Raw genomic sequence first — 26,734 nt, forward strand, 5'->3', positions numbered from 1 at the left:
AATGATTACATTTATAATCACAAATATAAAGTTGGTGTAACATATCAATTCAATATTTAAATTATTTCCTTAAATTAGTTTTGAGCAAAGTGAATAACTGCAAAATATTTTGGCCTCTGTTTGAAATGTTTTTTTTTTTTTTTTGCCCTTTTTAATGTGTGAAGGTTTGACCATGTTCCTTGAATCTTTTTAGCCCTCAAACTTATTTCTTGTTTGTAAACAGAACAATTTTGTTTATCTAATCACTAGCGACCATACACTGATACAAAGTATCATAATTGTTGGTATTTGTCGTGAAGTGGTTAACTATTCCTTGTCCTCCAGTGACGATGAAAAATGCGAAATTTGCTGGCTTGTATTAAAATCGTTGTCGGCCGAATTTGTATTATGCTTGTGAATATATCTCACAAACCTGTGTGGAGGCCATCATTTCATTAGAGTTTAATATATCAAGTCAGCATGATTGATTGTTTCTGATGAAATCTTAGAATAAATCACTTTTTAGATTTTTATTTTTAATATTACACAAGTTCAATTAAAGGACATTTTCAACTGAAATATCAGGCTTCTGAAAAGTTTGTGCATTTTTAGAAGTTGTTGCGTAACTAGAATTTCAGTTGTCAATACGGTTCCTTAGGCTTATTTAATATCACAATAAAATATTGAGTTAATTTAATACCACAATAAACAAACTGACCTTGCCACTTCAATAATGACTGTTTAAAACTGGTAAGTGCATACCACTGCTTTGCTTCAACATCTTTTTTCACAGAATCTAACTCTTTACCAGTTGCCAAGAGGTATATATTCAAAGAACGGCAATTTGCGCCCAGTATATAAAAATAAGCCATTTTGTGATCGTACATATGCTCATAAATAACAGCAAACTACTTTATGTTTGAAAAAGAACAGCCGTGGTGTGGATCTTTCAACTACAATAATACTTTTCTTAATATACTTTCAATATAGTGGTAGCATGATGTGAAATGTTTTAATGAAATGGGCTAATAAAAAAGCTCAAACATTTCAGTCTTTTCTTATTGTTATACTCCTGTCCTAATTTTTCAATTTTTGTTAATTTAATTTCTGTAACGTTTTACAGACCCATAAAAAAGTTAAGGGGTCAGAAAATTGCCTACTGGCCAAACTGTTTACTTGGTGAAATAAGTAAACAAGTGGTGTTCAAACAACAGACGAACGGCTCAATGCTGTGTTTTTTTTTTAGCACTTACAGAATTGATAACAGTCGCTGCGGTAATGCACACACCCCTGGGCTTGTATTTGCCGATCTCTGCACTCATTGTGTGGCATTTACTTTCGTGACCGTTTGTTTTTAATTACCAAATGATACACATCTGAATATAAAATAAATATAGTGAGAAACTGGTTGAAGTGCAACACAAATCACTTCTGCTACAGTTAATTATTTTGCAAACCATTTATGTATGAGGTGTGCTGTCAAGCTGAGTTGTGCAACACCTACAGTTACATTGCAACAGTTCATTATTATTTATAAGCAAGAGAAAAAAAAATACATCCTTGACAAGCCTCCACAAATAAGCGCATTTATGTATGCACCGGCTCATTTATTTTAATATTGCAGACGATCTTTGGTCTTAACTCTGAAAATTACACAGTTCGACGAGGAAAAAGTGTTATATAGTATACAATGTCAATGATACCTATGAAAGCAGGTATTGATATATTTTGTATTGACTTGGTATGGAAGTATAGATACTTTTGACACTATTAATTTCTACTAATTTTTGTAACATTTGATTTAATAGCTTATAGCAACCCAAACAAAATAATACAGTTTTTGTCAGAAGATGAATAAACTGTGCACGTCATGTTTTGTATTCATACTTAAAATACAGTTTCTATGCATCTTGTGTTCCAGTAAGCATTTCAGCTCACACTACAACCTGAAAACATTAATGCTTTGAAATGTTTAATATCACATATTTTACTGACACTGTCGATCAGACTAACACCTGTTTTGTTAAAAAAAAAAAACCCTCATCTTTTCATGAAAATATGAAGTGTTCTGCCTTTTTTTGGTGTTGGTACCTCATTGCACACAGTCCATATTTAGTAGGCAAGATACATTTTAAGATGCATAATATAATGCCTGTCAATCAATCAATGTTTGTATATATAGCCCTAAAGCACAAGTGCCCACATAAGGGCAAGGAAAAACTCACCCCAGTGGGACATCAGTGACAATGACTATGGACCTTGGAACAGACCGCATATGTGGTCAATCAAGCACTGTAAAAACAACGGTCTTTGAATCCTGCAGAATATTTGTTATTGTCAATGGCTGCCATAATGGCATGTGAACCTCAGAAAAGAAAGTGGACCAACACCAGCAGCTGATATTGCAGCCCTAATCATCACAGACCTTGGAATAGTCACACTGAACTTTTATCTGAAAAGCAGATGTTGGACCCCAGAGGAACCGTCCAGTTCTTTTCCTCTACAGCCAAGGTAAGACGGATCCTGAAATTTCCTCTAGTTCAGGAGTGGCTAGACACCAAGATTGCAACGTTTGTAGCCGTCTAAATCAACCTGTGGTTACAGAGGCTCTAGATGCACTAACTCCAGTCGCAGTCCACTCCTGAAGCCCCCTCAAATGTTTCCTTAGCTTTTGCTTGATGACCCTTTCATGATGGACATTTCACACTTATCCTTTTCACTCAACTTCCTATGAAGATGCTTGCCCACGTGCTGTGTGCCGCGGTGACGTGCGGTGAGGTTCATGGCTGGTGGGGCACTGACTTCATCACAGTCAGATTTATAAACATATGAACCCTATAGAGTATCTTATTAACCATTTGATTGGCAGCAGTTAACGGGTTATGTTTAAAAGCTCATACCAGCATTCTTCCCTGCTTGGCACTCAGCATCAAGGGTTGGAATTGGGGGTTAAATCACCAAAAATGATTCCCGGCCGCTGCTGCTCACTGCTCCCCTCACCTCCCAGGGGGTGAACAAGGGCATGGGTCGAATGCAGAGGACAAATTTCACCACACGTAGTGTGTGTGTGACAATCATTGCTACTTTACAGAGATAGATATCTACATATATCCATATTTTAGACATTTTAAGCATCCATCCGTCCAGTTTCTACCGCGTATCCCTTTCGGGGTCGCAGGGGATGCTAGAGCGTACGCTGGCATATTATTTTGACAATCCCCCTTCTTGGGGGTTGTCAAAATAATATAGTATAGTAGAAGTCTAGATTACGACTCGGAGAGAGTAGGACAGACAATTAAATACTTTAAATGATACTGGTGTTATTTAAACATGTACAGTGCAACAACTAGTGGACAAACATTAATCTAAAACAAAATAAAAAAACAAAGGAATCTCAACAAACAATGTTGGTTTAGTTCAGGTAATTCATAAAAAGTAATATCAAAAGTTCTTCAAGTTTATTGGAGCCATATGAGACGGATTGCAGTCCACTTGTGCATTTGCAGTTCATACAGCCACTCAGTGTTGTCACTATGCCAGGTAAAACACAGTGTTGACACTATGACAGGTGTAACACAGTGTTGTCACTATGCCAGGTAAAACACAGTGTTGACACTATGACAGGTGTAACACAGTGTTGTCACTATGACAGGTGTAACACAGTGTTGTCACTATGACAGGTGTAACAGTGTTGTCACTATGCCAGGTGTAACACAGTGTTGTCACTATGCCAGGTAAAACACAGTGTTGTCACTATGCCAGGTGTAACACAGTGTTGTCACTATGACAGGTGTAACACAGTGTTGTCACTATGACAGGTGTAACACAGTGTTGTCACTATGCCAGGTAAAACACAGTGTTGTCACTATGCCAGGTGTAACACAGTGTTGTCACTATGCCAGGTGTAACACAGTGTTGTCACTATGCCAGGTAAAACACAGTGTTGTCACTATGCCAGGTGTAACACAGTGTTGTCACTATGACAGGTGTAACACAGTGTTGTCACTATGACAGGTGTAACAGTGTTGTCACTATGCCAGGTGTAACACAGTGTTGTCACTATGCCAGGTGTAACAGTGTTGTCACTATGCCAGGTGTAACACAGTGTTGTCACTATGCCAGGTGTAACACAGTGTTGTCACTATGCCAGGTGTAACACAGTGTTGTCACTATGCCAGGTGTAACACAGTGTTGTCACTATGCCAGGTGTAACACAGTGTTGTCACTATGCCAGGTGTAACACAGTGTTGTCACTATGCCAGGTGTAACACAGTGTTGTCACTATGACAGGTGTAACACAGTGTTGTCACTATGACGTCATAGTGTAACCGCGCTCCAGCGGCAGTGTTCATTCATTGGCTTTACTGTAGCATAAAAAAATGCAGATGGCCTTAAAACGCCACAATACTCAGTCACCATATTTAAGTACCCAAAATAAAGACTCGGCATAAATATATATTCAATAGGATCAGAAACATTGGAGGAAACAGGATTAAAACCCAACGCTAACCGCCCATAGAAAATACATGGGTACGGCTAGTAGCTACTATTAGCAAACAGATAGACTTACCAACTCGGCGTAATATCTCAACATCGACACACTCTTTCGTCGCAACTCGGCCCTGATGGTCGGCACCTATAAGTTTACAATTAGTTGTAAAATGTTGGACGGTTGTTTTTACGATATGCAGGCAAACGACAACTTTAAAACATACCGGCTTCAAATGTCTGCGGGCTTAGCCGAGTAGTGCAAGAATGATATCTGGGATCACTAGCGCCCTCTACCACCAGGAGGCCAGAGAACAGGTGCCTCACATTGTACGTGTTTCGCAGCAGTTTTATGATTGCCCAGCACAAGAAATACGTTACACACCTACAGTTTTAGACAAAATACACTGTACATTATATACCTCAGCTAACTAAACTATGGAAATGTATAATATAATTCATATAGCAATACGGTCTCACCGCAAGTCTCTTCTCAGTATTTGAACGTCAAATGTGAAAATTCAGCGATTTTGAATACAAATAATCTAAAATTGGTGCAGTTAAATGGAAAATAACTTTATAGTATAACCACTGGATACATATAATAATGCAATAATTTTTTTTCTTTTTAAATTTTTTTTCTTTCCATGATGGCAGGTGAGGCGTCATTAGTGTGCCGCCAACTTCTTCAACAAGAACCTTTTGTTGGTTACCCTGTCAATTGTTTACAGCAGTGGTCCCCAACCGTTTTGTAGCTGTGGACCGGTCAACGCATGATAATTTGTCCCGCGGCCCGGGGGGGGGGCTTGGTCTGCGGATGGATTCTTTTATTTATTTATTTTTTTCTTTGTCATGAAAAAGGTCGGTGCACTAATTGTAAGTGTATCTTGTGTTTTTTATGTTGATTTAATAAAAAAAAACCAATCGCGGCCCGGTGGTTGGGGACCACTGGTTTACAGTGGTTATACTTACACAGACAAAGAAACCATAAAGCTCAGGAAAATAATGTTCATAAATTTCTGACGTTTCAGATTCAGAAGGACTACACTGCAGCTCTCCAATAAAACACACCCAGATCTTCTGTTTCTAGCCGATACTACATGTAAAATAACGCAGTAACGCATCATGTAGTAACGGTAACTGAGTTACTGAATATAAAAAATAACGTGTTAGACTACTAGTTACCGCCGAAAATAGCGGTGTTACACGAACGCGTTAGTCCCAACACTGGCGCTAAAGCAACCTTTACAATTTATTTGTACTCATTTAGTTTAATTTTTATGAACAATATGGCCCATAAGTACTTAAAAATTCCGTGCACACCAATTGCTTTTTTGAATGAATAGAAGAACATACGGACAAATCCAATAATTGTATAAAAATGTTTTCTGGTGGAGAAATCACAATCCAAGTGAAGTGCAAAAATATTGTCAGTAATTTTTTTAGATGAACTCAAATCAAACTATTCACTCTGGCTGTGAATATTTGTAGCAAATCTGAAGTGAAACAGAGAAGACATAAATCTTCCTGTTTAAAACCACAAAGACAGGTCATGTATGAAAACATTCGAAAACCCACAGTATGTCTTGGTAGTGCACAAGCAACACATTTTCTGTCAAAGACTATGAATTTATTACACAACCTCACACAATCTTATTTGACATTAATGTTACACAAAGCAACAAGCCTACTGCATGATAATGGAGTACACACACTCAGCGTGGACGTCGTTCCTCTGTCTGGTTATCCTTCTTACCTTTTTGACTTTTAACTCAGTGTATTGGAGATTTGTGTCTTCATCACCCTGGCAAAAAATATTATTATGTGGATATTTGTAAACATTTATAATCTTTTGCATAGACGTGGTGTACAACAGGCCTGTCCAAAACCCTGTCTGTGGGCCATATACAGATTTTCTTTAACTAAAATAACATGTTAAACCATACTAAAATAGAAAGAGACAAAAGGTGAAAACAAATAGGTGCCTGGCTTTGGATATTCAGGAAAAATCCAAATACAATCGCAAACTATATGAAACTCTTCGAAAACTAGCATTGTATCACCGACAATTACTGTTGCCTTTAATGGACTCAAAAAAAGGGAATTATTTGTTAATGTATTGACATTTTGGCTTGACAAACTTTGCATTGACTGCATTTATATATGTAGGAATGTATGTACGCAGAGACAAAATGTCGATATCAGATGTACACTACTGGCTTACATCCTGCGATCAGATGTGTGTTTTTGCAGTAATACTGTATTATTACATAGTAAACAATTGTTCAATCATTTATTTTGTGGACAAAATTAACATAGTAAATAATCAAGTAAAATTAAATAATATTTTTTTCTAAATTGTATGGTTTAGTTTAATATTTAAGAATTAACAGAAAACCAGGTGTAGATATTTTAAAATGTATATTCAAATATTTAATGTTTACAACATAGCTACCTTCAAATGGAGAATACCATAGGCTCCTCTTTTGTTTTGTCTTTCTTTTACTTACTCATATTTTAAATAACGGTTTGACCGTTGATTGCTAGCAAGAAATGGCAGTGCCACAGAGCCAATCAATGAGCGTGTTGGCGGTCTAAAGGCTAACAGACTTCAGCTTGAGTGACTTGGTGCTGCTGCTTGAATAGTTTCCATTCAATAAAGTAACACGCACTTTGGATGGTAAAAAGTGCAGGGGACCAAAACTGCCTTTTGAAAGTCATTCGTCCTGTTGGCCTATATGTCAGTGTTATTCACCTGGCGGCCTGGGGGTCAAACCTGGTCTGGGAATGACAATCAAATCTTGCGGGACAAACATTTTTGCAGCAAATTATTAAATACCCCATATTTCTACACAGTGCACATGTTGTATAGATGAACCAGGACCACTGTAAACACATTGGCAGATTCCTGCATTGACATTTAACCTTGCTAACAATCATAGAATACTGGGGTCTAAACTTGTGATTTTCATATCTGGGGCATCCATCAATGCATCTCTTTTTTTTGTCAGTAACCCATTTTTTTTCATAATGTAGTTTATGTGACAAAAGTGTTTACTTCAGATGCAGTCAGTTGTCATTTGTTCAATTTCTTTATATAGTGTTTTTCTCAAGGTTCCGTTTTAGATCCTCTCTTTTTCATCATCTGGGCTTTTCAACTGGTGGCCCGCGAAGTCATTTCAAAAAACCTTTGAGAAACTCATGTTTGCAGAAGTTCTTTACAGACAGCAGATCTCTCCTGGAACTCTGACAAAATAAATGGACCAAAATAAAATGTCTACTGTAGAGGACTCTGGTTCTCCGGAATATACAAAATTAGACTGATAGTGAGGGGAGAACTACGGCCCCCTAAACATTTAGTTAAATATCCCTGTCCTTTATAGTGTTTTGTATAGTATTTAGATAATCAGGAATGATTTATTTGTCGAAATTATGGATAAACGGCTTTAAAAAATTCAACAGACATAGCTTTAATTTCACGTCAATAGAGCGTTAATGACTTGAAAATTACCAAAACGGTGAACTACGAATTAAAAAACAATTGTAGATTAAAATATCTTATTTGACTGTAAAAGTTACTCTTAACTATTTGGCATATTTTGACCTACATCAGACGGGTTATAGCATGTTTATTAACAAACAAAAGTTAAATAATATAAAACGACCCTATTTTACTGCACATAGACCTCAGTGAAAAACGTTTGGAGTTTGTACACCCCTGCTGTCCAACCACATTCATTAGGAAAAATCAATACAGAAAGTAAATAAATGGCATCTGATACAAAAAACATACCTCCTCTGGAGCCGAGGTAGCATGTAATGGTTGTCGTGGGTCTAGTTAGGGAAAAGAGAACCTCTTTCAAAATGAATGTACTTCATAAATGATGCACTTTGCAATGAGGCACACACTTGAACTCACATTCTTACCTGCCTGATCCTGTGTCTTCTTCTTTATGTTACAGGCCAAGATGACATTCACCAAGACGGAGAAGGCCAAAGCTGCACTTAAGATGTAGACCAGCAACGTGTCACCTGCAGACGGAAGCGTTATATGCAGGTAAAGCACTCAGCAGCCACACCAACTAAGCCCCTCACGTTCAAAGGTCACGGTGGTGCCCTTCCCGAACAGGATGTGTCCACACATGGCCACGGCACAGTAGTAAGTCCCCACGTCTGCGTTGTTCAGTCCGCTCATTGGTACCTCGTAAAAGCAGGTGCCGTTGGACCTCCTCCCTTCTGAAGCGTGAATGATCCCTGGGCCAGATCCGGGCTCGTTCCGAAGCCAGTAAACCTGGTGTTGATCCTTGTCACAGGACGACTTGGTTTGGACGGTGCAGCTCAGAGTCAAATTACCTCCATGGAGGATGCTCTTGGATGCTGGCTGCTTTACTGATGCTGGGATGTCCCAAGCGGAGGCTCTCACCTCCACTAAAATACTCTCGTGGAATTTACAGATGGAAATGTAATAAAATATGCAGAAGTAGGTCCCAGAGTCTGACATTTGGGCCTGTGAGATGTTCAAGCAGCTCCTGTCGGAGAGAACAGTCAGGGTAAGGCGGGAGTGCTCCTCCGGTTGGCCATGAAGTTTGCCCCTATCGCCTTGGGTGTAGGAGCTGGCCAGCAGATTGGGTTTCTTCCCAGGTGTTTGCTTGTACCAATAGAAAATGCTGATGTCGAGTCCCGTGTTTAAACACTCCAAAGTCACGTTTTGGCCTGCTTGAACCGGCAGGTGGTGCATGTACGACGACGACCTCTGTTCTTTTGTATGAGCTAGTAAACGACAAGACAAAGTAATGGATGTTCATTATCAGTTTAGTAAGGACACCAATCAAAAACTTTCCAGCTAAATTCTAACTGCAATCATCACAGGAATCTCCTTAGTGGAGGTAATGGAGAGCGGGGGGGTACTCACCAAATGTCCACAGGAGGAGACAAGTGACCACGCGGAGCGTCATTTTGTTGTCTTAATGATGAAGGAGCAGCTTTGTGAGGTCTCATACTGTCTTCACTCATCGGCCAATCAGAAGTCACTTCAGTGTGTGTGTATGTGTGTGTGTTTCCGCGGATGTAAACATCAATATCTTAGCAGTCTCCCTTATAACATCCTGTTTTGTTCATGCAATGGTATTTTCAAGTGTTTGTAACACACATACACACTTACAGCAATATAGGAGCAGCAGGTAAATAAATACCTCTAACAATTTACTGTAATGGTAATTACCGGTACAGTATATTGTGTGCAAAAATGGCTGAATCATTAGCATTTATTTTTATATTTAAATGAACCTTGGATTTGCAATGGTGTCATGTAGGGCTGGGCAATATGGCCTTTTTTTTAATATCTTGATATTTTTAGGCCATATCGCGATACACAATATATATCTCAATATTTTGCCTTGGACTTGAATGAACACTTGATGCATATAATCACAGCAGTACGATGATTCTATGTGTCTACATTAAAACATTATTCTTCATACTGCATTAATATAGTCTACTTTTAAACTTTCATGCAGAGAGGGAAATCACAACTAAGTCAATTGACCAAAACTGTATTTATTAAACAGTTATTAAGCAATGGCACAAACGTTCATGTCATTTCTAAAACCGAAAGTGCAAGATTGTCAGAGACATTTTAAGTGTTAAATAAAAAAGAGCTGCATAGTAGGAAATTAAATCGTGTTCGTCCTTCGCTATGTGGTAGGTTTCTACGGATGTTATTAAATTATATTTTTTTCATACGGTGTTGATGTGGAAATGATTCCCTTGGCATTTTGATGGTGTGACACCGAACGGAGATGTTGATTTTTTTTAAATAGGTGGAGAAATGTTGAAGTAATATGTTGAAATGAGAAAAGGTATTTTCGAAATTTCGCGAAAACCGGGAATTGTATCAGTTCTGATTAAGAGGAATGTTTTGACGGTGGAACAGTTGAAATGCGTTGAAAAAATGACATATGGGACATTTTTCCCATTCAAAATGAATTGGCCATTTTTCAAACTTACACCATTTCCACATTTTTCAACCTATTCAAACCATTCCCCCTTCAACAGATTCCACCATTCTGGAAATTCAAACTTCGTCTTTTCAACTTCCAAAAAATTCTAGGATTTTCCAGGATTCTTGCTGTTCCAAAGCCCCATTTCCACCCTTTTTTCTGGCGACTATCCCTCCGCATTTTTCCAATGCATTTCCATTGTTCCACCGCAACTGTTGCCTGAACAGCTATTAAGGTACGACGCCATCGGTGCCCATTTTAACTAACGAACTGTAACTTGAAAGGGTTGCCTGAGCATCTATTAAGGTACGACCCAATCGGCGCCCATTTTAACTACCGAACCGTAACTTAAAAGGGTTTGCTGAACAGCTATTAAGGCACGATGCCATCGGCGCCCACGTTAATCCCCAAACCGTAACTTAAAAAGGGTTGGCTGAACAGCTATTAAGGTACGATGCCATCGGCGCCCATGTTGACTACTTAACAGTAACTTAAAAGAGTTGGCTGAACAGCTATTGAGGTATGACGCCATCTGCGCCCATTTTACTACACCACCAAACTGTAACTTAAAAGTGGGCAGGCCATCACTAATGTTGCCGCAAGGCACAGCACGCGTTGGACTGCCTGGCCGCCGGGCAGGCCGCTTTTACCACTTATTACAGGAAATTCATTAAGGATTCAGCTCTTTGTAATTTTACATTTAATCAGGTTGTGTCTTCTGCCAAGGCATCTATTGACGTCTTGAAGAATTTTTCAATCCAATTTGTCTGAATGATCACACAAGTCATGAAATTTAAAAGTTCAAGGCTTTTATCTGAACTGAACTTTGTCAGACTTCTTTACTGTCAATGACTTTTTGAAGAATCAATCAAAACCACAAGTCAAATGACAAATCCAGTTTGCAATGTCACCTTTCAACAGAACTTTGTTTGGTCCTATTGCTCTAATATGTTTATTATCTGGGAGATTGACACAGGCATTTAACTTTTCCACACACCATGCTGAATCACGGTTTAAATCATAGTCCATGTTAACTTCCAAACCGTAACTTAAAAGGGTTAAGCCTTTAAGATACGACCTAGTTGGCGCCCATGTCAAGTACTGAACTGCAACTTAAAACATCTTTTAAGGTACGATGCAATTGGTGCCCATTTCAACACCGAACCGTAACTTAAAAGGGTTGGCTGAACAATAGTGATGGGTCCTGCAACAGCGATGCATCGGCGCATGCGTCAAGCTCATAAAGCGAAACCCTGTGTCGGTGCGCGTACCGCTTTTAGAAAGTCACGTGACCGATCATAAGCTGTTTTGGTTACATGACTGATACGCAAACTGTGTCGCACTGGCACGCCACCCTATGTTTATAAGGAAGTGCATTTGTCAACGAGATGCTGCTGCCAACAGAATCGCCGCACTTCTGTCGTTTTTTATAAATTTATCGTCGTCGGAGATCATGGAGCAGCCTCCGGCAAAAAAAAAAAAGATTTCTGCCGTGTGGGAATATTTTGATCTTACTGTATATCGGAAAAAAAGGTATGTGTGTTAATTTCCTTGTCGTTTCATCCTGTTCTCTCAAAGTTTCCACTTGATCTATTAGAATTCAAAATCTCTTCAAAATGATTCTTAGTGTAAAATTAATATTTTCTGCAGGTTAAATGTCGCATTTGTAGGACAGGATTGTCGTACATATACAAATCCACCTCCTCAATGCTGAGGCATTATAGGGCCAGGCATGACAATGAAATTACAGAGACACCCGGGATAAACTCAGGTATACAGCCATACAACTTCCTCAGGTTTTTTTTTGATAATTATTTCCCTACTTCTTTATCTCCTTTTTAACCATTAAGCTACCAGGAAGCAGATGCTGGATGAGGCTCTGCTGAAATGTATTGTCAATAACTGCCAGCACCACAGCATCGTGGAGAGTGAAAGGTTCAGGGAACTGGTGCAGGTCCTTGAGACATCATGTTTTGCCTACCAGAAAGGTTTGTGTGGAAATTATCTAAAGTTGTAGTTGATACATCCAATTTATTTAATATTTAAATTGAATATGTTGAGTTGCTTTTAGTTTGACTTGGTGTTATTTTCAGACCATCAAAAAAATGCTGGTGCAAAAATATGAGGAAGAACGGGAACGAGTGAAATTGGAAGTACAGCAAGCTGTGGTAGTGAGTATCACAGCTGACATGTGGACATCTGTAAACATGGAGGCTTACTTGACTCTTACCTGTCACTACATAAATGATAATTTGCAGTTGTGTACATCTGTGTTGGGAGTGCAATACTTTCCACAAAGTCACACTGCTGACAATTTGGCCCAGGTCAAAAGGGGCATGGTGGCAGACTGGGTCATAACTAATAAAGTAAAGTGTTTTGTGACCGACGCAGCACCAAACATCAATCAATCAATGTTTACTTATATAGCCCTAAATCACTAGTGTCTCAAAGGGCTGCACAAACCACAACACAAACCACTACCACATCCTCCGTAGGCCCACATAAGGGCAAGGAAAACTCACACCCAGTGGGACGTCGGTGACAACCTTGGAGAGGACGAAAGCAATGCATGATTGCATCCACTACACAGCTTCAAATTCGACACTCAATTTGCATTGCACATAGTGTTAATTTATTAGTTAGAAAATCATGTGACCAGATCCCCACACTTACATCCATCAGACACAAAGCTATAGGCACATAGTAACATAATTTAGATCGAGCCCTACAGCTAAGGAGAAGCTTACTAAAGTGCAGCAACAGATGGGACGGCCAACCCTGAAACTCATCAATAAGATGGCAACACGCTGGAACAGTATTTATGAAATGCTGTCAAGGCTACATGATGAGAAGGAGTCAGTGTGGGTATCTCTGGCCTCGCTAAAACAGATTTGACTCCACTTACAGCTGATGAGTTTAACATCGTCGGAGAAACACTTATTGTGCTTGTTCCTTTCCATCAAGCCACAGTGGAGTTGTCTGAGGAGAGGCGAGTGTCAGGGTCAAAGGTCATCCCGATGATGAAAATGCTCTACATTCCACTAGAGCATAGTGCTTCAACCTTGCAAACACAGGCAGCCAAACATCTCCATGAACGCTTGAAGCGTCGAGTCACAGACACTGCTTCCAACCTGGAGTCATTAAGTGTGTTGACCATAAGAACACTTCTTGACCCCAGATTTAAATCACTTGGGTTCCGCAGTTCGGGTAAATTGAATGACGCCATCATTCGGCTATGTTCCGAATATGCGTCTGTCATCGGATGCACAAATGAGCCCATGCCAGGACCATCTGCAGAACAGCTCTCTGCACCCACTTCAGGCATTTATGTTGTTTGAAATCATATAATAATATGCATATTTGTTGTTTTTAAGATAACCTTTGGAAACATCTGGATATGGAAGTGGGAAGGCAGACAAAAAACTCTACTGCAGATGCCATTCAAGACGTCCAACGTTACCTGGCAGAGGGAAATGTAGCTAGGTCCCAGGCATACTTGCCAACCCTCCCGGATTTTCCGGGAGACTCTCAAAATTCAGCGCCTTTCCCGAAAACCTCCCGGAAGAAATTTTTTCCCAAAAATCTCCCGAAATTCAGCGGAGCTGGAGGCCACGCCCCCTATAGTTCCATGCGGACCTGAGTGGGGACAACCTGTTTTCACGTCCGCTTTCCCACTATATAAACAGCTTGCCTGCCCAATCACGTTACAACATCTACGGATTTTAATAAAAAAACTGCACACACAAGGAGATGAAGCAGAAGAACGAGGAAGTTACATCCATGGCGACGCCGTCTGTAATAGAGTGATTCTATGTTGTCTGTCGCCATCTCCTGGTGAATGTTGGCTATAGCGTTATGGGGTTGCTTTTTGATTGGCCAACAATTTACGTGGTGTTGTGCACCTGACGGCAAGTGACTCTCGCCAGTACGCAAATGACAGAACAAAGGTTACTCAAATAGTGAAAGTTAAGTGTTGTTTTTTTTTAGTAACCAGCAAGCACAGTACAGTTAGTAGAACAACTGTGTTTTTATTACTGTGTATTTGATAGGTGCCGTCTGAAATTCAACCATTTTTTAATTTATATATATAATAAAATAAATACATATCGCTAGAATTCCCTGAAAGTCAAGTATTTCATACATATATATATATATGTATGAAATACTTGACTTTCAGTGAATTCTACCTATATATGTATATATATATATATATATATATATATATATATATATATATATATATATATATATATATATATATATGTAGGTGTGGGAAAAATCACTAGACTACTTCATCTCTACAGAACTGTTTCATGAGGGGTTCCCTCAATCATCAGGAGATCATCAAATCTCCTGATGATTGAGGGAACCCCTCATGAAACAGTTCTGTAGAGATGAAGTAGTCTTGTGATTTTTCCCACACCTACATATTGCGCTCTACCACGGTATCGAGCACTATTCTCTGGATAATCCAATCAAGACATATATATATATATACATATATATACATATATATATATATATATGTATATATATGTATATATATATATATGTATATATATGTATATATATATATATATATATATATATATATATATGTGTTTATATATATATATATATATATACATATATATGAAATATATATGAAATGCTCGAGTTGGTGAATTGTAGATGTAACTATACTCCTCCCCTCTTAACCACGCCCCCAACCACGCCTCCGCCCCACCCCCCACCTCCCGGAGGTCTCAAGGTTGGCAAGTATGGTCCCAGGACCCATTAAAATACTGGAACCAACAGAAGACCACCTTCCCAAACCTCTTCCAGGTGGCACTTAATTTCCTCTGCACTCTTGCCTCCTCTGTGCCCTGTGAGCTGGTCTTTTCTACAGCCTGAGAAATACTAACGAAGAAGAGAAATCGTCTCAAATTTAAGACGTTGGAAAAACGTTTTTTTTTTTTTTTTTTTATAAAAATGTGTAAATAAAATAAAAGAAAAAAAATTCCCAGTCCACAAGTATCCTCATTCACAACACGTTCTCTTAGATTTGCATGTTATGATACATGTTCACATTATTTATTGACTGTATCTAAAAAAGATAAAAAAATATTTTTATTTAAATGAAGATATGAAATAATCCTAAATTGAATACAATGACTTGGTTTATATTATTGTATATACAAGGTCATAAAATCAGTGTCAGTTGACTGTAGGAATTTTTAATGTCCAGCAGATATCAGTATTTAGTGACACAGTATCAATATAGTTTTGCAATGTGCCGAAACGCTACATGACGCCTCATCAACCCATCACTACTGAACAACTATAAGGGCTATACGCCTGCCGGGCAGGTTCTGGCTAATGTTGCCAACCAGTTCGGTAGTTAACATGGGCGCCTATAAAAACTGTAAGACAGGATGGTGTGTAGAAAAGTTAAATGCCTGAGTCAGTCTCCCAGATAAAAAAAACATTTTAAAGCTACAGTTTGAAACAAAGTTCTGCTTAAAGGTGACATTGCATACCGGATTTGCCATTGACTGCTGATTTTGATCAGCTATCCAAAAAGTCTCTGACAGTAAAAAAGACTCACAATTTTCTAATAAAAACAAAAGCCTTGGACTTTGAAATGTCATGACTTGTTTGATCATTCAGACTAATTGGTTTGAGAAATTTGTTGAAAACATCAGTGAATAACTCAGCAGAAAACAACTGATTTAAGTAAAACTACAAAGAGCTGAATCCTAAATTAATTACGAATTAGTGCTGTTTTTAATTATTAAGAACGGTACATTTCGGACTGCATTGTACCGAGTGTGAAATTTGGAGGAGGAGGAATTATAGTGTGGGATTGTTTTTCAGGAGTTGGGCTTTGCCCCTTAGTTCTAGTGAAAGGAGCTTTGAATGCTCCAGGATACCAAACCGTGGGAACAGTTTGGAGAGGGCCCCTTCCTCTTCCAACATGACTGTGCACCAGTTCACACAGCAAGGTCCATAAAGACATGGATGACAGAGTCTGCCGTGGATGAACTTGACTACCCTGCACAGAGTTTTGACCTGAACCCGATAGAAGAGTGATTCTCAAATGGGGGTACGCGTACCCCTGGGGGTACTTGAAGGTATGCTAAGGGGTACGTGAGATTTTTCAAAAATATTCTAAAAATAGCAACAATTCAAAAATCCTTAATAAATAAATTTATAGAATAATACTTCAACAAAATATGAATGTAAGTTCATAAACTGTGAAAAGAAATACAACAATGCAATATTCAGTGTTGACATCTAGATTTTTTGTGGACATGTTCCATGAATATTCAATCAGTCAATCAATCAATGTTTATTTATATAGCCCTAAATCACAAATGTCTCAAAGGACTGTACAAACCATTACGACTACTACATCCTCGGAAGAACCCACAAAAATATTGATGTTAAAGATTTCTTGTTTTGTGAAGAAATGTTTGGAATTAAATTCATGAATCCAGATGGATCTCTATTACAATCCCCAAAGAGGGCACTTTAAATTGATGATTACTTCATTGTGTAGAAATCTTTATTTATAATTGAATCACTTGTTTATTTTTCAACAAGTTTTTAGTTATTTTTATATCTTTTTATTTTTTATTTTTACCATTTTGAAGGCCTTTTGGAGAGATGTCACATGGTTTAATTTAGTAGAATAACTCATGTTATGCAAATGTACAGTGTGTCACAGGGAAGTCTTGTCTTGGTTTTTTCTGTCTTGTGATTTACGTATTTTATTTTGAAAAGCTACCCCCTTGTTTCAGACCACGGGCCCTTCCTCTTTTGTCACCAGTCTGACGTCATCCCTGATTCCTGATTGTTTCCACCTGTTCCCCATCACTCCCACATCCTATTTAAGCTCACTTCTCCGTTTGTCCTTTGCCAGATTGTCTCGTCTATCATGCCTTTCTAGCGTCCATGTCCATGTCCTTGATTAGCTCCTTGCTCTTCTCCTGTTTTCCTAGTTACCCTAGTTTTTGCTGTAATTTTGAGTTTACTTTTTCCTCCTTCGAGCGTCTTTGGTTATCCTTCGTCTTCCTAATTGGTGAGTTTTTGTTTTTCCAATTTTCGAATTTGTTGCCTCATTGATTGAGTGATTTTTTGTTATTTATAGTTAGTGTTTATATATAGGTCGTTTTTTTTTTGTGTGTGTTTTTTCCTCCTGTTGGAGCGCTTTTCGTTTATTCTTATTAATATTCTTTTTTTGTTAGAATTTCCTTAGATTAGTATTCCTCCTTATTTTTGTGGAGTGATTTTAAGTTAATTGTTTAGCCTCGGAATTATTTTTCCCTGTGTTGATTATTCTTGTGAAAAACGTTTTGCATTGGAGGTAAAAGTTGTTTCAAAATAAAAGCTTTATTTTTTTTTACTTATTCTCTGCATCTGGGTCCTCTCCTTACTCCGAGACGTAACACAGTGATTGAAAACTCATTTGATCAAAAGGCCATTAAAGGGTTAAAATAAAATAAAAAAACATTACAAACTTGTTTGGCTGAAGTTGATCGAGCGATTTGAGCCAAAATGTTTTTCATGCACCTTTAAAAAAGAAATCACTTTCATCTCTAGTTTGTCTTTGTGGTATTGTCCAATAACTGCCAGTGTATCGTACTGAGAAAGAATTGGACATTGACATTTTAAAATGTAAGATGAAATAACCCTTTGAAAAAAAGTAATGTGTAGTAGAGTAACACAACGTTTTTGGCCAAACAAAAACAGTCTGCCTCTGTCCCCAGATTAATTTAAAAATATTAATATTATTACTAGTATAAGTTCTATCCTTATACTAACAAATGAATCTCGTGTGACCAAAGAGACATTTTGCATCTCACGGTATCATTCATCATAAAGGGTGAAAGCGGAAAGTTTTCAAAATGCAAAAAACAGGAAAAGTTCAAGCGTCTTTAAAGGGACAATGTCAATAACGTTACACATGTATATGAACACAGAGGCAAGTAGAGCTTTAAACTGCTTTACAAATAACAGTGGGAAAAGTGAATACGTATGACAAAAACAGCATTTTTTTTTTTTTTTTACCCGAGACCATTTTTTATTTAAAAAGGAAAGTTAAAAACCATGAACTGATTTAAATGTAATGAGTTCTGAACAGCATTTCTTGACATAAAAATGCATCCATCCATACATTTTCTACCGCTTATTTCCTTTCGGGGTCGCGGGGGGCGCTGGCGCCTATCTCAGCTACAATCGGGCGGAAGGCAGGGTACACCCTGGACAAGTCGCCACCTCATCACAGGGCCAACACAGATAGACAGATTAAGTGTTTTTTTTCTGAAAATGCAAACAATCAGAAAAAAAATACTTAATTTGTCGTGTCTTTAGTTTATGGTTTAAACACAGTGGCCTGCCGCTTCCGCTTATAAAATGGGTCAGGAGTTGTTTGTGAGCTTACCGCACCGCTTTTAGGTGTCAGACGTTTTTCCGCTGAACAAATTTAGTAGACATGGAAATGAACACACTTCCTGCCCTCTGCGCACACAGCAAATATGCTCCATGCCTTGTTTTGACACCTCTGAATAAGCTACTGAAGTGTTAAATATGCATGTTAAATACGATGCATCTGGAAAGTATTGACAGCGCTTTACTTTTTCCAAATGTTGTTATGTTACAGCCTTATTCCAACATCTTCACAGTTCTACACACAATACCTCATAATAAAAATGTGGGGGAAAAAAGTTTTTAATTTTGCTAATTTATTAAAAATAAAATAATAAAAATCACAAATACCGGTAAATACGTATTCACAGCTTTTGCTCAATACTTACAATTATTTTTCAAAATGATGCCACAAGCTTGGCACACCTATCTTTGGGCTTTTTAGCCCATTCATCTTTGCAGCACCTCTCAAGCTCGAAAAGACTTGAGGCTGGAATTGCTGCCAAAGGTGCATCAACAAAGTATTGAGCAAAGGCTGTGAATACTTATGTGTATGGGATTTACCTTTTTTTTTTTTTATACATTTGAAAAATAAAATAAAAAAACTTTTCATGTTGTCGGAAATTTTATTTTATTTTATTTTTAATTTTTTGTTTTTTTCTCCCATTCCCCTCCACTTATTTACCTGTATCTCACCTTTTTTGTAAGGGGGCGCCTGAAGTTGGCAGACCCGTCAGCGATCCTGTTCTGTGTCCCTGTAATGTTTGTCTGATCTTGAATGGGATTGTGCTGAAATTTATATTTTCCCCTCAGGGATTAATAAAGTATTTGTCTGATTCTGATTCAGAATGGGGTATCATCTGTAGACATTTGATTACAAAAATTAACATATCTGAGAGATATTTTTGTATCCTGTTTTAAAAAGGGTTATTATATTTTTACATGCAAAATGTAATATTGTGAGAATCAGTTTGAACCAAGAATTGTGTCCGTATCATATCGTCGTCAGTTGTAAGATTAACCCTAAAAACTACACATGCATGCACACACACACACATATGCCATGGAAAGGAGAATGTGCCATCTGTCTTTTGATTGATTGATTGATTGAAATTTTTACTAGTAGATTGCACAGTACAGTACATATTCCGTACAATTGACCACTAAATGGTAACCGCGAATACATATTTCAACTTGTTTAAGTTGGGGTCCACGTTAATCAATTCATGGTCTGATTGTTGTATTTCATGAGAGGTCCCGAAAGAATAATTTTCGGAGGGACTTTCTTTTACAGGAATCAATAGAAAGACAAAATAATGCATCCAGTAAAAAAAATGGAATGATCGCTCGCTCTGTAATACATTTATACAAGTACAAAATGCAACTCAAATGAAAAGTCAATTAAATGTTTTTCTCAAAAGCTTCTCCTCGCTAAGGAAGGGCAATGGAGCCAACTTGTCCCGACCAGCGAGGCTTTCTAAGGGACAAAGACATTGAACAGTACGAATGTGCTGTTTTTGAGTTTGTTATGCAAGTAACATGAAAATATTTGATATTTAGAAAGGAGATCGCATGTGAATTCAGATCACATTTTCTGTGTACCGCCCTTTGTCACACATTGTGCAAAAGCAATGTTAGGAACAATAATAGAATAATGACTTTGCAAACATCAGTCTACATGTTTGAGTCTCACTCCAGCGTAGATGGTGTGCTCGGGGCTCTTCTGTCTCCTGCTGTTGGACTGTCTCTTTTTGAAGTCCAGAGCCACGTATGGCAAAGCGTCCTCAATCTGTCGGAAAAAGACATCCAGCTGTTCAGTTTTTGGAGAATGATCAACAATGCGAGTTCCATTACCATGAATTGATTAACGTGGACCCCGACTTAAACAAGTTGAAAAACTTATTCGGGTGTTACCATTTAGTGGACAATTGTACGGAATATGTACTGAACTGTGCAATCTACTAATAAAATTACCAATCAATCAATCAATCAATCAATCCCTTGACTTTAATGAGCTCACCTCATCATCCACATTGTCTTCCAGGACACTTGTCTGCATATTTGCTCCTGTCAGGACGATATAGAAACGTTACGCTGTGTTTATTAGCGTTAATCTTTGTTCGATTGATATTGATCGTACCGTCCTGCAGAAGCTGCTGTCTTCTGGACTTTTGGCAAGCAAGAGCAAGTAGGATGTTGAAGAATATGGACAAAAGCAGAGCTGCAATCAGGCAGGGTGTCAACCAAGTGTGGGTCTGTCCTCCAACATCCAGCCTGGAACCCTCGCCAAAAACTATCTCCCCACAGGAGGCCACTGCGCAGTAGTACAACCCCGCGTCAGCAAGGGTGACGTCCTTCTTGGACAGCATGTAAACGCAGCGCCGCTCGGACACTTTCGCACACCTGCTGCTGTTCTCCGAGTGGACGTACGTCATTCCAAAACAGGAGTCCCGTGAGGCCTCTCGGAACCAGTAGACCCTGTGATGTCCGTTGCTGATTCCAGGGTGCGTGGTGCATTGTAAGGCAGCAGAACTCCCCTCAGTTGCCGAGATAGATGTTGGACGCTGGCTAACAGATAGTCGGCTTGAATCTAGAACAGACATTTTGCTGACTTTAATGGCCATTTTTCCTATTGCTACAAAGAACTGCAATTAAAAATGGATTTTCATTTGGAAAATTGGACACCGCATACTCATTTCTTCTCTGTATTGACAAATAAAGAACAACTATTTATTAGGCCTGTCAAAAGTAACATGTTAATTCATATTAACTCACAATATTCATGTATGTACTGTGCGCCGGTAGAGCACATCATTTTGACTGTACATGCTCCTTTACCTTAAGCGTGGATAGTTACCTGAAAAACTGCGAGGGTTGTAATGTGGTTAGTGATCAGGTCAGTGCATGAGTCAGTGTAAAGAAGACTGAGGAGTGTGCTAGCTGGAAAATTCCACTTCAAATTACACCCAAGAATTCACTTTAGATAAAACTGAACAATTAAAACATGTTCCTGGATGACAAAATAAATTGCATTTGTGTCTAAATATTGGGGTCTCTTTTAAGTTAATTCCGAATTCATTAGTGTGATTAATCTGATTTAAAAAATGTGTAATTGGACAGCACTGCTATTTTTGCACTGAAATAATCAGTCCCAAACAAGTAATCGTTTATGTGTTATGGCTTTAAAAAGAGCACACATGTTTCCATGCTTCCAACGTAAAGATATATTTATCATTTGGTGTTCTCGCTCAGCACAAAAACTGGCAATATTGGGTTTATTTTTCATTTGAGCGACCTTTTTTTTTTTTTTTTTTTTAAATAAATTTCCAAAAACGTTTAATACATTTAAAACATTTTTTTTAATTAAATAAAACATTTAAAACATGTATATTTCATTGTATTTTTTATTTTACAGTGTGTTTTGTTTTTAAGTGTATGTTAAAAATGGACTTACTTTGTGATATTTAACCGACACTAATTGAAATTAGTGTCCTGCTCCTAATAAAATGTTATGGCACATGAACCATTCGAACGGGGGACGCACATTTGATTTTATCTTAAAAGTGACTCTCATTCAATTCATGTAGTCGGATAATTACAAAAACTTAAATTAAGGTATGACGGCTGAACCCTTTTGTTCCAGAGGGTTGCTTTTAAAATGGCCAGTCATTGAAGAAAATTACAGACTTTTGTGAAATACAATTGTATTAGTAATATCCTACTGAGAAGCAGCATCCTTTGTGTTTTTATGGTGAAATTATCCTCTGCATTTGACAGGGCATTTTTTTTTCTAAAATGTGTAACTCTGACAAACTACGTTTGTAAATAGATTAAAAACAAATGTCTACTGCAAAGGATCCGGGTTCTCAGAAAACTATGACAGTAGCTCAAGAATTAATATACCTTTCACAAGCAAAAATATTCCATTGTCAAAGCTGGTGACGGTGAGATGAGTCTGCCCACAATAGTACACAGCCGTGTCCGAGAGCTCCACACCAGAAATCTTTAGGTGGAAGAAGTTTGCTCCTTGGTGAGCTGTCAGTCGCTCGCTGAACACCCCCATTTTCTGATGGCTGTGGGAATTGTCCAAGTAGACGTAGTAAGAGAGGACAATTTCGGGCTTGTCACCTGCAACCTGCTTGTACCAGGACAGATATGTGGCCTCTGAGTCAAAGAAGCAAGGAAGGGTCACATTGTCGCCCAGGCTGGCGAAGAGGACCGTAGCATCTGAAACACAAACATGTTAAGAAAAATTATGTCTATTTTTTCCGTGCAGGAAAAACATTGTGCGTTAGTTTGATAACTTACGAGCTCTAAAAAGAGCAACCGCGAGCACGCAGAGTTTGAACATCCCTCACTCTCGCCTTTCAGGCTGTTTTTGGCCCAAATGGCATTGTCACGAAAAGGGGTCAAAGAAAAAAACACACTCCTCCTCTAATGGAAAAAAACGGTCTTTGCGTCAAATATGTGAAGATTTGTGTCGAACAGTGCTTTGTGCTTTAAAAGTTAACTCTCAAATCATCTTGCATGCGCCACCCCCAAACATTTGAATCATTTTCAGTGATTATTTCTTCGTACACCAGCATTGCCAAGGCTGTTAGCCTCTTCTTTGCTTTCATTGTCTTTATTTGCAACAGTCAAACATGAGCAATTAGTCAGCATCATTAGCTTGGTCTGTTTTTGTCATCTTACGCCCTAACAACTATTTGAAATTATATACTGTATACTTCAACTAGTTTCATACTGTGAAGATCAGCAGCTTTGGAAAAATAAAGAAAAAACATATTTTCAAACCTGCCGAAATGACTTCTGAGTTGAAGTCCAGCAACAGAGTAAACTGAGTTTAGGCTAGAGGCAGAAAACTCCAGGAAATGTTTTTCTAGGTTCAGGCGGGGCCCCAAAAGTAGCATATTCTCTGAAGGGAGGTTTGCTGTGTCTCAAACCTGATCTATGCAACTGAAAGATTATTATGGTCACTTCCCCTCTGTTCCTTGGCTTCTTGGTGGACTGTTGTGGTCAAAGTGATCTGTTTGCGAGCGTTTTGGCCCCGGCATGAGCAGGGTAGTGACCTCCGCAGCTCCAGCCGGGCGTCGGCACACAGAAAAATGTAGAAGAGAGGATCAAGCAGCGCGTTGAGGCTGGTCATCCCATAGCACAGCCGGTAGAGCAGGAAGATGGAGCGCTCCAGGGCGCACGGCTCGTCGGCCTGCAGCAGTGAGGCGAATCTGTACCCGCCCACCAGGTGGTAGGGTCCAAACACGGCAATGAAGTTGACTGTGATCACCACCAAGATGCCCACAATCTTGTGGCGCTCGTGGGCCGACAAAGAGGGAGAGCGGCGAAGGGTCACTCCAATGTGGGCTGAGGTGTAGCTGAAAGATGAAGGATGAAATTACTTTTACATCCAAAGATTTAATGTAATACTTATGCAAAACAAATCACAAACTCTTGTTAAAGGAAAAAAGCAACTCATTAAGTCTTGGTTAGAATCGGAAGATATCCAGGAATAGACCAAAACTAGATCTGATCAATCTAAGACTATGAGCATGAAATGATGAAGTCTGCTCTGCTGAAAAGCGAGTTTTGTCTTTTAAGACAAATTAAACACTGCAGTTGCGATCGATTGAATGCCCTGAGAATACGAACTGATAAAAGAGGAACATCCATAGACAGATTTCTTGACACAAAGAGTGCATTTTAAGCAGTGTGTTAAAGGCCTACTGAAACCCACTACTACCCACCACGCAGTCTGATAGTTTATATATCAATGATGAAATATTAACATTGCAACACATGCCAATACGGCCTTTTTAGTTTACTAAATTACAATTTTAAATTTCCCGGGAGTTTCGTCTTTGAAATGTCGTGTAATGATGACGTGTACGCACACACACAGCTAAATGTCGTCTGCTTTAACGACATAATTATACAGTTTTTTGGACATCTGTGTTGCTGAATCTTTAGCAATTTGTTCAATTAATATTGGAGAAGTCACAGTAGAAAGATGGAGTTGGGAAGCTTTAGCCTTTAGCCACACAAACACACGGTGATTCCTTGTTTAAAATTCCTGGAGGTGAAACTTTCCTATGGATCAGAGCGCGGTCAAGAGAACATGGATCCCGACCACATGTCAACTAGCAGGTTTCGGTGAGAAAATTGTGGTTAAAAAGTCAGTTCTTACCGGAGAAAAGCTGAGCTTGTGCCGTCCATAGCTGCCGTCGACTCCCCTGAGACACTGCGCGCTAAGACACCCGTGGAGACACCCTTCCGACTATCAGGTACTGTTTAACTCACTAAAACACTAGCAACAGAATAGAAAGATAAGGGATTTATTAACATTTAACCTAGTAAATGTGTCTAAAAACATCGGAATCCGTCCCAATGCAATCGCGTTTTTTTTTCTTTTTCTAGTCCGTCGCTATCAATATCCTCAAACACGAATCTTTCATCCTCGCTCAAATTAATGGGGAAATTGTCGTTTTCTCGGTCCGAATAGCACTTTTTGTTGGAGGCTCCCATTACAAACAATGTGAATATGTGAGGAGCCATCAAACATGTGACGTCATTGTCTACAACTTCCGGTAGAGGCAGGACATTTCTCTTAGCCCCGAAAGTTGCAAACTTTATCGTGGATGTTCTCTACTAAATCCTTTCAGCAAAAATATGGCAATATCGCGAAATGATCAAGTATGACACATAGAATGGACCTGCTATCCCCGTTTATATAAGGAAATCTAATTTCAGTAGGCCTTTAATGCAGCAACCTATCATATTTCTGTGATCTGCATCCTAGCTCACCCAAGTATGGTGCACGGCAACAGGAATCCCAGAGCCACAGTGGTGATTTTGAAGTGGGCGTATTTGGGGCTGACTGGATACTGCTCCAAACACAGCAATCGATCCGGTTCGAAAACAGACGGCAGAAGTCCAAACAGGCAGAAGAGAAAGGTGAGCATCCACACCGCCACGCCTGACACCGCAGCCACCTTGATCGTCCTCACCCTGCGGCTGCTTATTGGGAACACGATGGCCAGGCAGCGGTCCAGCGCTATCAGGCACAGGAACATGACGCTGGCGTAGACATTGACGTAGAACACGTAGCCTACCAGCTCGCAAGTAAGTGGGCCGTAGGGCCAGCGGTGGCCTCCCTGAAGGTACAGGATCCACAATGGCAGGGTGAGCAACTGCAGAAGGTCGGATAGCAGCAAGTTGAGGATGTAGACTCGCTGGCAGCCTCCGTTACCTGTGCGACCCAGGTGGTAGAGTCCCCACAGGGACAGCAGGTTGCTGGGCAGGCCCAAGGAGAAAACTAGGCCATAGATGCAAGTCAGGCCAAAGACGTCTGTGTCCAAGGGAAGGCCGCAGCTGTCATTGGACATGTCTCTGCTGGACAAACGCCTTCACATGCGAGTTCTTTATGTCATTATCCTTTCTAGTTGGGTTCCAACTCACAAATCAGCACAGAGCAGGTTGCCATCACGTGGACAACAATCCACTCCAGTTTAAGCTTTCTCACCTCAGGATGCGGCTCGCTCTCAATCTCACTGTTGCTGCTATGACCTGCGCTCAGCAAGTGCTGGGAACACGGCGTCTGGACCAACATTTGTCCATTCTTTGATCGTTTCCTACCACAGGAAGTCAACGTTTTCGGCCTTAGGGGCAACATCCTGAGGCAGGAGAACGCCTATCGTGCACAGAAAAAAAACACACACTCGCTTTCAGCCAGCAAGGAGACGTGGCGATCAGGCTCGCTTCATGCATGGCTATCACTTATGTCCTTTAGTATTTGGCATTTGACACATGGACATCTTTGATAAATGTATGCATCAGCTAGCACGTGCAAAAGCACCTGCCTTTTT

General features: G+C 39.2%; 3 protein-coding genes and 1 long non-coding RNA gene across 6 annotated transcripts; 1 reads left to right on the forward strand and 3 right to left on the reverse strand.

Moving 5' to 3' along the window:
• Window positions 1-6,020: 6,020 nt before the first annotated feature.
• On the reverse strand, window positions 6,021-10,021 carry LOC133560367 (uncharacterized). Of its 2 annotated transcripts, none has more exons than XM_061912826.1 (5): window positions 9,380-10,016; window positions 8,563-9,237; window positions 8,395-8,499; window positions 8,261-8,301; window positions 6,021-6,271 (listed from the first exon to the last, which is right to left on the reverse strand). In XM_061912826.1, the coding sequence occupies exons 1-5, from the start codon at window positions 9,420-9,422 to the stop codon at window positions 6,155-6,157; spliced, it is 981 nt and encodes a 326-aa protein (XP_061768810.1). In that variant the 5' UTR covers window positions 9,423-10,016; the 3' UTR covers window positions 6,021-6,154. The 2 variants fall into 2 exon arrangements, with proteins under 2 accessions (XP_061768810.1, XP_061768812.1); XM_061912828.1 differs by having other exon boundaries at window positions 6,104-6,271; window positions 8,387-8,499; window positions 9,380-10,021.
• On the forward strand, window positions 8,070-14,543 carry LOC133560368 (uncharacterized). 2 transcript variants are annotated; one of them, XR_009808432.1, is made up of 4 exons: window positions 8,070-8,524; window positions 12,317-12,454; window positions 12,560-12,637; window positions 13,841-14,543. It is a non-coding gene; the product is annotated as an uncharacterized LOC133560368 (long non-coding RNA). The 2 variants fall into 2 exon arrangements; XR_009808431.1 differs by having other exon boundaries at window positions 8,070-12,454.
• Window positions 14,544-19,390: 4,847 nt separating this feature from the next.
• Window positions 19,391-23,324, reverse strand: LOC133560370 (uncharacterized). The gene is made up of 5 exons (XM_061912830.1): window positions 23,184-23,324; window positions 22,779-23,102; window positions 21,016-21,465; window positions 20,896-20,942; window positions 19,391-20,664 (listed from the first exon to the last, which is right to left on the reverse strand). Exons 1-5 carry the CDS (start codon window positions 23,224-23,226, stop codon window positions 20,545-20,547), a joined length of 984 nt encoding a protein of 327 aa, XP_061768814.1. The 5' UTR covers window positions 23,227-23,324; the 3' UTR covers window positions 19,391-20,544.
• Window positions 23,325-23,817: 493 nt separating this feature from the next.
• On the reverse strand, window positions 23,818-26,435 carry LOC133560369 (G-protein coupled receptor 4-like). Its single transcript, XM_061912829.1, has 2 exons — window positions 25,674-26,435; window positions 23,818-24,247 (listed from the first exon to the last, which is right to left on the reverse strand). Exons 1-2 carry the CDS (start codon window positions 26,252-26,254, stop codon window positions 23,824-23,826), a joined length of 1,005 nt encoding a protein of 334 aa, XP_061768813.1. The 5' UTR covers window positions 26,255-26,435; the 3' UTR covers window positions 23,818-23,823.
• Window positions 26,436-26,734: the final 299 nt, after the last annotated feature.

The sequence above is a fragment of the Nerophis ophidion genome, linkage group LG10 (assembly GCF_033978795.1).
Source record: "Nerophis ophidion isolate RoL-2023_Sa linkage group LG10, RoL_Noph_v1.0, whole genome shotgun sequence".
NCBI lineage: Eukaryota > Metazoa > Chordata > Actinopteri > Syngnathiformes > Syngnathidae > Nerophis > Nerophis ophidion.

Excerpts from the sequence above, each read along its gene's own strand:
- LOC133560369 (XM_061912829.1), bottom strand. The coding sequence starts at position 26,254 with ATGTCCAATGACAGCTGCGGCCTTCCCTTGGACACAGACGTCTTTGGC. Across the intron at positions 24,248-25,673 it reads TTGCCGTGCACCATACTTGG|CTACACCTCAGCCCACATTG; the intron begins GTGAGCTAGGAT and ends TTCATCTTTCAG.
- LOC133560370 (XM_061912830.1), bottom strand. The coding sequence starts at position 23,226 with ATGTTCAAACTCTGCGTGCTCGCGGTTGCTCTTTTTAGAGCTC. Across the intron at positions 20,943-21,015 it reads ACAGCAGCTTCTGCAGGACG|GAGCAAATATGCAGACAAGT; the intron begins GTACGATCAATA and ends TCGTCCTGACAG. Across the intron at positions 20,665-20,895 it reads AAGACAATGTGGATGATGAG|ATTGAGGACGCTTTGCCATA; the intron begins GTGAGCTCATTA and ends TTTTTCCGACAG.
- LOC133560367 (XM_061912826.1), bottom strand. The coding sequence starts at position 9,422 with ATGACGCTCCGCGTGGTCACTTGTCTCCTCCTGTGGACATTTG. Across the intron at positions 9,238-9,379 it reads TCTCCTCCTGTGGACATTTG|CTCATACAAAAGAACAGAGG; the intron begins GTGAGTACCCCC and ends GTCGTTTACTAG. Across the intron at positions 8,500-8,562 it reads CACCACCGTGACCTTTGAAC|GTGACACGTTGCTGGTCTAC; the intron begins GTGAGGGGCTTA and ends TTCCGTCTGCAG.